This window comes from Arachis hypogaea, chromosome 17 (assembly GCF_003086295.3).
Source record: "Arachis hypogaea cultivar Tifrunner chromosome 17, arahy.Tifrunner.gnm2.J5K5, whole genome shotgun sequence".
NCBI lineage: Eukaryota > Viridiplantae > Streptophyta > Magnoliopsida > Fabales > Fabaceae > Arachis > Arachis hypogaea.
In genome coordinates this window covers 113,675,970-113,687,318 of record NC_092052.1, presented here as the reverse complement: position 1 = coordinate 113,687,318, position 11,349 = coordinate 113,675,970, and the positions used below count along the sequence as shown (strand labels likewise).

The 11,349-nt window shown below is 33.4% G+C and overlaps 2 protein-coding genes across 3 annotated transcripts; one reads left to right on the top strand and one right to left on the bottom strand.

Moving 5' to 3' along the window:
* Window positions 1-3,255: 3,255 nt before the first annotated feature.
* Window positions 3,256-6,157, top strand: LOC112767441 (mannan endo-1,4-beta-mannosidase 7). Its single transcript, XM_025813302.3, has 5 exons — window positions 3,256-3,883; window positions 3,969-4,166; window positions 4,415-4,537; window positions 4,624-4,817; window positions 5,402-6,157. The coding sequence occupies exons 1-5, from the start codon at window positions 3,572-3,574 to the stop codon at window positions 5,847-5,849; spliced, it is 1,275 nt and encodes a 424-aa protein (XP_025669087.1). The 5' UTR covers window positions 3,256-3,571; the 3' UTR covers window positions 5,850-6,157.
* LOC112767439 (glucose-1-phosphate adenylyltransferase large subunit 1) lies at window positions 6,096-11,349 on the bottom strand. Of its 2 annotated transcripts, none has more exons than XM_025813300.3 (14): window positions 10,698-11,349; window positions 10,472-10,597; window positions 10,223-10,396; window positions 10,011-10,103; window positions 9,846-9,929; window positions 9,696-9,751; window positions 9,455-9,548; window positions 9,198-9,383; window positions 8,906-8,986; window positions 8,559-8,645; window positions 8,374-8,478; window positions 6,808-6,914; window positions 6,599-6,659; window positions 6,096-6,503 (listed from the first exon to the last, which is right to left on the bottom strand). In XM_025813300.3, exons 1-14 carry the CDS (start codon window positions 10,899-10,901, stop codon window positions 6,402-6,404), a joined length of 1,560 nt encoding a protein of 519 aa, XP_025669085.1. In that variant the 5' UTR covers window positions 10,902-11,349; the 3' UTR covers window positions 6,096-6,401. The 2 variants fall into 2 exon arrangements, with proteins under 2 accessions (XP_025669085.1, XP_025669086.1); XM_025813301.3 differs by having other exon boundaries at window positions 10,472-10,588; window positions 10,698-11,330.

Sequence of the window (11,349 nt, the reverse complement as noted above, 5' to 3'; positions counted from 1 at the left end):
GTACCCCTCTCCTAACCCACCTATCCCAACACTGGAAAAACCCCTTAACAAAAATAAAACCAGCCATGCAGTAGATACAAACAACAAATCACACAATAACAGAGCATAACGCAGACACCAGAAGAGAGAAATCAGAAGATTACCTGGAACGATGAGAGAAATCTGGGCTGGAAGTTGAAGCAGGAAGGAGTTCGCGCAGGAAACTTTGGATATTAGGGAGAGAAGAAGTTGGAAATGATAAGAGTGGGGGTGGATAGGGAGAAAACTGTTTAAAAACCACCCCCAAAAGCGCGAAAGGAAGCAGAGGCAAGATAGTCTTTGCGCACGGGTTTTTTCAAATCATTATGAGCATTAAATGCCCAGCGCGGAGAACGAAACGGCAAACAAATACCACAGCAGATCAAGAGACACGCACACAAGGGACGCGTCCCTCCCACGATCAGCCGACCCAACGACAACGCATGAGTGTTAACGTCACGCGCCACCAATGACCTCCACGGTCATCGCTGACGCGTCGGGGGCACTGTTACGGCCTGGCCCAAGACTCGCGCGGGTCAGCCCAACCCGAGACCCCGCCGGCCCAATGGTGCGTCCTCCACCCGACCCGGACACGCGTCCCGTACGGCTCGCTCACAGCCGTGGGACAGCACCTTTGAGGACATGGGCCTGCCCATTCGAAGGGCCCACCACTGACATGTATATAAGGGGGAGACTGGCTCTCCCCCCAAGGTACGTCACATTCACACATCATTCCCTCTCCGCCTGCACATATTCTGACAAGGGCGTCGGAGTGTCTTTGCAGGTGGCACCCCCCCTTTTTCCCATCAGAAGTGCTCGGGACCTCGCTCACCCGGAACCAGGAAACCACGGCCAGACGAGCTCCTCCACCGTCCGAAGCATTGACCTCAGGATCCTAACCCGAACCGTCCGGTACCCGACCTACCGAACACACAACAACCTTCATCAATGTTATTTTATCACCCAATCTTCCAAATTAAAAATGAAATTAAGCACATATGGAATATAATTTAGATATTTAGAAGAATCAACATGTGAAAAGAGTTATGATAAATTAACTTGTATAGGATAAAAATGATAAAATTTATAATAAAAAATATAAAAACAAATAAATATGAAAAATAAAAAAATTGAGGAGATAGAGTACAATAATGAATAATAATGTTTTATAGTATATAGAAAAATATCAAAACGTAGAAATAATGCATCATAAGGAAAAAAATGTATTACCAAATGGAAGAATAATTGGTAAAAAAATGAGATTCTCTTCTAGCATATATGACTTTTTTACTGTGAATAAGTTATAAAATACAAAAATAAGTAAAATAAAAAAGGAATTAATGAAATTATTTTTTTAATAAATTAAAAAAATATTTATAATTATATAATTGATGATGAGCATATAACTATTAGACAATAAATTACAAAAAAATATTAATAGAAATATTAGATTTGATATTAAAATAAAAAAGAAATATAAACAATGAATAAAAATTTAAAATTTAAAATTAAAATATTTAAGATCAAAGAAGAAAATGAATAAGAACTTTAGGTAAATAATGATTCATAATATTAGCTTGACAAAAAATTGAATCAAATAATATATATTTCAATTTTTTGAATTACTTAAATGAAATAATTGATATAATAAATTAATTATAATTGTTTCGCTTGGTATAATAACTCAAATAAATAAAAATATTTTATAAATATACTATGTAAAAATGATAACACTTTTAAAAATTATAAATTAAAATATATAAAATAAAAAATTAATACAAATTAAAACAAAATTAATTTATGTATTTCAGTCAAATCAAAAAAATTTATATATTAACGTGACAATAACTTAAATCAAATAATATATATTTCAATTAGAATAATACTACACATTTAAGTATTTTCATTAATCAAGTTTAATAAAATTAGTCTAATATCAACAAAAATCAATTATAGATAGCATTACTCTAAATCTTATTGTTTAATTTAGATAGACTTAATTCATAAAAAAATTTAAATATATAGTATTACTCTTTGAATTAATTAAATAAAATAATTAATATAATAAATTAATTATAATTATTTGGCTCAGTATAATAAGTCAAATAAATAAAAGTATTTTATAAATATGCTATGTAAAAATTATCACAATTTTAAAAATTATTAATTAAAATACATAAAATAAAAAAATACAAATTAAAATAAAATTAATTTATTTATTTCAGTCAAATCAAATTATTTATATTATTTATTAATTATAGTTAATGTGATCAAATAAAATATTAAATAATTTAATATTTATTTTAATTAAATCAAATAGATAAATAATTAATTAACATATTTAAATTAATCAAATAAAATAAATTAAAAATACCTTCAAGAACATACCAGATCAGTTATACTATTAATTGAAAAAATCTAATTTCAATAATTTTTTTTGAATGAAAAGCTCAACACACTAGGTGGAGTAAACAGAAACCAAGAAACATAAGTACAACTGAGCATAAAATAAAATAGAACTACTAACTTAAGAGAGTAAACAACCCCTAGTCATCTTCGGCATTGTCATCAACAACCAAAGGGAGCACCCCCAATTCACTCGTCGGAGAGCACAAAGGATCTGTTGGAGATTTCCACGACATTTGAGCCTTTATTATTGAACACTCGATTATTCCTTTCCAGCCAAATTGTCCAAATTACAGCAAAGAAACCAACCAACCACTTCTTCCTCTCATCCTTTCTCTGTGCGGCAGTCGTCCAGCTCTCAAAGTGTTGCTTTAGTGTACCTGATACGGTCCAGTCTCTTCCAAAAGTGTACAGCCAAGCACCCCACACCTGCCAAGTGATCTCACACCCGAGAAACAGATGAAAAATAGACTCAACAGCCTTACAGCATAACGCACACGAATTATCAAGCTGGTTAATGACCCCTAATCTGCATAGTCTTTCTTTAGTATTCACCCTCTCAACCAAGACAAACCACGAAAATAATTCGACCCTAGGCAGGACGAATCCCCTCCATATAGCACTAGTGAAGTTATAATAATCTAATTTAATAATATTGCTAATTACGTTCGAGTTCTAACGTAAAGATCATTAACGTTAATTAGTATTCTTTAATACTCGTTTACTAGAACTTTTTATGGCATAATTGCATGAGTATCTAGCTAGATAATTTGACAAAATAATAAATTAGAAACGAATACATAAAAAGTAAATGACTCGGATATTTATCGTACCCAAATAGGTATGCATAATTGCATACCATGACCATGAGGGACAGTATCATGTGAGGGTTGTGGTCATGTGCATGTTCTCCAAGGCCCACCCTCATTGTCGGGCCATTACGGATTGGACACCCTCTCCTCTTGCTTAACCACCACGCCCCTTTTCTGTAATTTTCTCGCATTTGGATCACCTTTATTCACTGATGTGAAATCTTATATATTCCAACCGAGACACTTGCTCTATAAACAAGGACAGAATCTTCATTTGCTTCAAAACCCAACATACATTGAGATCACAACAACACAAAGTAAAACAATTAAGCACCATGATGAAGCAGTGGTTCTTTGGAGCTGGTTTGTTGGTTCTGTTAGTGGCAGTTGAAGTAGAAGCAGATGGTTTTGTGAAGACAAGAGGGGTGCAGCTTGTGCTGAATGGTAGCCCCTACTATGCCCATGGTTTCAATGCTTACTGGCTCATGTACATGGCCTCTGATCCATCTCAGAGGACCAAGGTCTCCTCTACATTTCAAGAGGCTTCAAATAATGGCCTTAACATTGCAAGAACTTGGGCTTTCAGTGATGGTGGATATAAACCTCTTCAATACTCTCCTGGTTCTTATAATGAGCAAATGTTCCAGGTACTTTTTAATCTTTTAATCTTCAATTAGTAGTAGTATATTATATCTGTTACTGATTCATTTCACATTGGACTGAAATTAAAAGGGGTTGGACTTTGTAATAGCGGAAGCCGGAAAATATGGGATAAAGCTTGTGTTGAGTTTGGTGGATAACTATGAGAATTTTGGAGGGAAGAAGCAATATGTGGAGTGGGCAAGGAATGAGGGTGGACAGTCCATTTATTCTGAGGACGATTTCTTCACAAATTCAGTTGTTAAGGGATACTACAAAAATCATATCAAGGTAATCATAACCATGCTTTATTTTTGCCTATCCTTTCAGTTAACGTTACAAGCGTGAGGAATGTATGAAGTTAGTCTGCAAAGAAGAATGAGGAATTTACAAGATGAAAGACTATTAATTTATTATTTTTAAATTTTAAGTTGGATGTAATGTCTTTTTATTTTATGTTCTGGTCAAGAGCTTTCCGTGATGGCCTGGTAAAAAGTGTTGGATGAATCCAAGTTTTTGTTTATGTTTTGTTATTGTAGACTGTACTTACAAGACGTAACAGCATCACTGGTGTTGCTTACAAAGATGACCCAACCATAATGGCTTGGGAGCTTATGAACGAGATTAGGTGCAAATCAGATCAATCAGGAAATACAGTTCAGGTATAAACTAACGAGATTGCATCACTTGCAATTAGGATTCCAAGTTTCGTCACCGACACACAACCTAATGTTTAATGGTTTCACAGGGTTGGATTAGTGAGATGGCATCTTACTTGAAATCCATAGATGGAAACCACTTGCTAGAAGCTGGTCTTGAGGGTTTCTATGGTCAATCAAAGAGTGACTCTAATCCCAACTTCCAAGTTGGAACAGATTTTATTGCTAATAACCAAATCCCCGCCATTGATTTTGCAACAGTCCACGCCTACCCTGATCAATGGTCTGCTTCTTTATTATTCACCTACCATTATTACTTTATCAAATAATGCAAACTGTTACTATGAATGCCACAATTTACTCCGTAATTGGATAGCATTAAATTGTAAAAAAAAAAAAAAAAACTTTTTTCAAAAGAAAAAATAATATTTTTTAATATATTTAACAATTTTTTATGATAAGAATAAAAACACTATAAAAATTAAAAAATATATTTTTTAAGAAATTATAATTTATATCTTTTTTAAAAATCTTTTTTGCGTAAAAAAATATTTTAACATAATAAATAAATAAATACTTTTATATTGTTATACTCAAACATAATTAATAAATAAAAAGATATTTTTATATGAGATATTCAAATGTCAAATTATTTTTACTTTTTTAAAAGATATTTTAAAAAATATATATTCTTAAAAATTCACCAAACAAATTCTTAGAATTGTTAGATTTTGATCTATCAATGATCATACTATTGTTATTGTTAACTATGTACACATTAAAAATTCTTCTAACATAGTTATATAGATTAGTGATATGGCTATTACCATGACGATGAAGTGGTTGTATGCTACTTTCCATGAGCAGGTTATCAAGCTCAAGCTATGAAGATCAAATATCTTTCTTGGGAAAGTGGCTAAATGAGCACATCCAAGATGCACAAAACACCCTTCACAAGCCAATACTAGTTGGGGAGTTTGGTGTTTCAACAAAGAGTTTTGGTTCTAACTTAGAACCAAGGGAAAGGTTTTACAACACCGTGTATTCTGCCATATACTCATCGGCAAGTGGTGGTGGTGCCGCTGTTGGCGGCTTGTTCTGGCAACTTCTGGCTCAAGGACTGGATTCGTTCCGAGACGGTTATGAGGTTGTGTTAGATGAGAACCCCTCCATGGCTGCTTTGATCTCTCAAGAGTCTCAGAAGCTGAACCGAATTCGCAAGATGTATGCCAGACTTAGAAACATTGAGAAATGGAACAAAGCAAGGGAAATCAGAAGCTCACAATGGCATGGTGGCTCTGATGCCAGAAACTGAGATAAGCTTCACCATGCAATATGTCATATTACTATATATTTTATGAGTGAGAAAAAAAAAAGCTGAGAGTGAGACCGAGGAAACAAGAGTTGCCAAATTTGTAAGCATTGTTTGACAATGAATTGTTCTTCACAATAGTGTCCCTCCGCTCCACTAAAGATGAGTGGTATATTATTGTTTATGTTCTTACTAATTACTAGTGACTTCTGAATTTCATAGTCTTACAAATGTAATTGTGATCAGCAATTTGTAAACATGTTCTGTCCATGGATTGTTACTTCATAATAATATAGTATCCCTCTACTACATATGACTTCTCATTATTGGAATTTTATATCATGAACATGTAGTCCTATTTGTTACACGTAATTATTACTTATGATCAAGAGAAATAAGCTCTGGCTATATTACTTATTCAAAAACTAATAAGTTCTTTCCTGGAACTAAATTGTACTAATATACAAGAAGCCAATGCTACATCTACAAATATTCAGCGAGTTAATTATAAATAAGGTCTTAGACAAAGAGGCACGCTTGATGATTTGAAGGGCTTCATATTACTGTTCCATCTTTGATTGTTGCATTTTTTAGAACAACTGTGATGCCAGACCTAATGTAGAATCCTTCATTAGGCCTGTCTGCTTCTTCCACACCCTGAGAAATCAATATACATTTATATATTCAGACAAGTCTAGATAAAAACTCAGTAACTAAATCTTTTTACAGCAATTTTCGGAAGCAGCACTTACATCACCATTTGCAATAATCACATTTCTTCCTATCTTGGCATTCTTGTCAATGATACAATTCCTTCAAAATGTTGAGTATGAAATTAGCAGACACAAAAATGTAGGGAACCATTGGGGTTATGGCAAGTAATCGAGTTTCTTCGACTGTTGCTTTAGAGTCCAATAATATATGAATCAAACTAGTTATTTAAGAGACATATTAATGAAACCTGATTTTGGTATTCTCTCCCACACCAATTGGAACCTTTCCTTCTGCTAGAAAGGATGCAATTTCAGACTCAGTTTGATAATAATCAGCACCCATCATCATGGTATCCTGAAAACCAAAGGTCATAAAAGGCTTAAAAATATCCATCACTCAATAGGGGTGTTCATGGATCGGATCCGATCCGCATATCCGTGGTATTTATCCAAATCCGACCCGAAAATTGCGGATATGGATCCGATCCGCACACTTATAGGATCGGATTGCGGATTTTATGTAGGTATCCGCATATCCGCGGATCCGCAAAAATAAATAAATAAATAATTAAATATTCTTCTTATGTTTTATTTCAACTAATAATTATCACATATGTTGTATTATTTTAATTTTATTATTTAAGAAACGTATGTTTAATATTATTTTAAGAGTAAACATTTAAAAGAGCAGGAAAAAGGAATTTTATTAATATTTTTTTAATAAAAATAAGCTTTTAAAAATATTTTTGTGTTTTGCGAATATATCCGATATCCGATCCGATCGGATCCAAACTTAAAAATTGCGATATTGGATCCAATCCGATGATTTTAGTGTGGATCAGATCAAGATTTTGGCCATATCCGATCCAATCCGCGTTCACCCTAACTCAAGGTATCAACTCAAGAAGCTACAATTTACATTTTGCCAAAGGGCTCATCTAGAAATAATGTTAACATAACCTGTTTCAAAGTGAAATAAGCACCCTGATCTTGAATCTAGGCGCCATTCTCGAAAAATATAATTTTTTAAAAGATTTTTTACAAAAGTAAAAGTGATTTTATGTTTGGATATCTCATGTAAAAAAATCTTTTTAATTTATCAATTTTGTTTAGATAAAATAAGATAAAAGTACTTTTTTGTTCATTTATTATGTGAAAAACATCCTTTTTTTTAAGAAAAAAAGATCTTTTAAAAAAAATGTAAATTGTAGTTTCTCAAAAAAGATTTTTTTTTCTAGTACTTTTACTTTTATTATTAGAAATTTTCCAAACACACTAGAAAATAAAAAAAAAGATCTTTTTTCATTGAAAAAAGATTTTTTTTTATTGATTTGGGCTTGTTTGGGTGAGCTTCTAAAAAAATATATTTTTTCGAATTATCTTTTTTAAAAGATCTTATATAAAAGTAAAAGTAATTTTATGTTTGGATATCTCATACAAAAAAATCTTTTTATCTATCAATTATATTTGCGTATAACAATATAAAAGTACTTTTTTGTTTTTTAATTATATGAAAAACATCTTTTTTTTAAGAAAAAAGATCTTTTAAAAAAGATGTAAATTACATCTTCTTAAAAAAGATTTTTTTTTTATTTTTCTAGTGCTTTTACTTTTACTACTAGAAATTTAACAAACACACTAAAAAAAAAAATCTTTTTTTTCATTAAAAATATATTTTTTTTATCAAGATAATAACACCAAAACAAGCATTTAATGACGTCCAAACAAGCACTTGACAGATGTATTATAGTTATAGACTTATAGTCTTGTCATATTGAGCAAGTATAGAGGAGTGAAAAGCGAATCAGATTTACCTTAAGCTCCACACCGGACTCTAGACGTGAGCGCACCCCAACAATAGAATGTTGAACGCTGCACTCCCTCAAGAAGCACCCATGAGAAATAATTGCATCCACGATCTGTGTCAATCGTTTGCACATTCAAAAAGTACCACCAACAACAGAAACTAATCAAGCAATCTTATAGTTTGCTGTCATACCTTGCATTTTTCTACTTTAGTGGGTGGTAGGAACCTTGGGGAAGTGAAGAAAGGAGTCTTTGGATCATAGAATTCAAATTTTGGAGGCTGCAAATGATAACATATATGATTAAAAATTTAGTAGAGTTTTCTTTCTGAATTGTGAAACATTCCAAGTTCTGAATCATATATTATGCTTTTCATCATCTTGAAAGATTCCATCTGTTTTTTAATATAACTATGATAATCGTTCATTTCTGGACTTTATAATCACCCACCCCACTTAATTCTAGTCGAATTTATTACCATGGAAACAATCAGTTAATGAGGAAAAATTAGAAGAAATCAAAGGATAGGTTTTAACAAACCTGCTCTGTAAGGGCCAAATTTGCGTCAAAGAAAGACTTTATAGTTCCAATATCTTCCCAGTAATCATTAAACAAATATGCCTGAGAATGAAAAGCAAACATTAAGCTACTGCTAAACATAAGTATGTTTGCCAATGAGTAATAACTCAAATGGCATAGTCTCTCCATACTCATGTAAGAGGTTGCGGATTCGAGTCTCCCTATCTTTGGTAAAAAAAAAAAACATAAGTATGTTTATTTTGGTTACTAATGTAAGATTTTAAAAAGAATAAAAATTATATTATTCGCTTACCTGGACATTGTGATCTTTCACAGCAGATGGGATTATTTCAGATCCAAAGTCATTGCACGAAGAACAGCTCCATCTTAGTAGTTTCAGCAGGGTTTCAGTTCTAAAGACATAGACACCCATTGATGCAATGTAAGGATGTTTCTTTGCTTCTTCTGCAGATAACCCGAGGACAGTGGTGTCAACTTTCTGCAGTTATAAATCAAGCATTAGCAAGGCAACATGTAAGAAATATGAGGCTTTAGATACCATTAGCATACCATTTCCTTCAGATCAGATCCCTTTGGCTTTTCTGCAAACTGTACAATCCGTCCTGTTTTATCAATTTTCATCAGCCCATAATCTGATGCGCGGCTGCAAGAAAGACAACAGCAATCAACTCCAAATGCAAATAAGTATATAACAAAACCTGTGAAATTTTTGCATCTTGCAAATGAATTGGTATGCCTCAATTGTAAAAGATTGAATCAGACCGAATCAGGTGTAGTCAAGTAGATGTACCTATCATCCATGGGCACACACGAAACTGTGATATCAGCATTTGTGTCGATATGTTTCTGCAATGACAGTCATCATTAGCTTTACAATACTCAATCCTAAGAATGGTTGATGTAGATATGTAATGTTGATTAGGAATCATATAATTTGTACCTGTACAAAGTTCATATAGTCCATTCGGTAAAGATGATCACCAGAAAGTATCAATATATTCTCAATATTCTTGTTCTTGGCATCCTGCATCACAAATTGGCAATCCACATACACATTCACCCTCTTCCATATCAAAGCAGTACTTTAAACACTGTAAGCTTTTACCTCAAAGACCCATATAAATTGCCTCACAGCATCAGCTGTCCCTTGGAACCATTTCTTCCCTGTTTCTCCAGGTGTTTGAGTTGCAGCCAAGACCTGTTACGAGAACGATACGATTCACTATTATACCACCCTCATGCTTTTGTCCTTGATAAATTGCTGTAAGTATGAACATGTTCATATCTATAAATCCAATAACATTTATTGCTACTGACCTCCACAAAACCATCCCCAAAACTAAGGCCATTTCCAAAGCTGTATAAGCGAGACAAGTGACGATTGAGGGAGAAAGAGTTGAACTGAGTTAAAATGAATATTTTCTTGATGCCACTATTGATGCAATTGCTCATAGGGATATCAATGAGTCTATAACACCCTCCTATTGGAACCTGCAAAGTCCATTCAAATTTCCAGAAAGCTTGCATGAAACAATTAAAACAAAAACCACTCTCAGAAATTTGTACCGCAGGTTTGGCTCTTCTGCCAGTAAGAGGAAAGAGGCGAGTTCCAGCACCTCCACCCAAAATGATAGAAGCTACACCTTTTGGGTCTGCTTCAGGGGTTTCAAAATTATGTTCCTCCTGGAATGCCTTAAATTATTATGCACCCAAATCAAAATCCATTCATCAAAATATCAAGGAAAAAAAAAGGATTAATTTTTGTTACAATGCAGTTGTAATAGTAATTTACCGTGGACTCTTGATTCACATCTGATGTGAGAACAGCGTGTGCAGTTGCAGGCTTGGTTGATTGAACACTCAAGAACGTTGTTGTTGTTCTTATTTGAGGGGCTATTTTAGATTCACCCCAGAACAGAGTTGCTCTGTTTCTTCCAAATTTGTTACTAAGTTGAACTAGATTGGTGGCACTCAGTGCTGCACAAGTTGAATCCATGGCTCAACTCAAAGTCTCAAACCTGGGGCTACTGATGAAAACTAGAAAAGCTAAACCTTTTTCATAAATTTTCCAATTTTTTTTCAGGGGAGTTAAGGAATCAAACAGAAGAATATGCAGCTCAAAGAAAGAGAAAACTGGCACCCAATTCGGAAATGTAAATGGAGAATGGAGTAAAAGTCAGAAGCGGTCACGAGAAACCTGCAACTCTCTTTTCTCTGACACTGACTCAGCAGTGGCTGCAAATTTCTAGGATTGGCCCCGTATCAATCAATTACGTGTTCATCTTTTTTTTTTTTTTTTGATGTAATGTAATGTATCTGTTATTTTAAAGAAACTCTCTTGTATTGGGTTAATATATTTCTTCCTTTGCTATGTGCATTGTTTGGAACTTTGGATCAATTTTTAACATATAATCAATCCGAATCAAATTATAAAAGATCGGTTT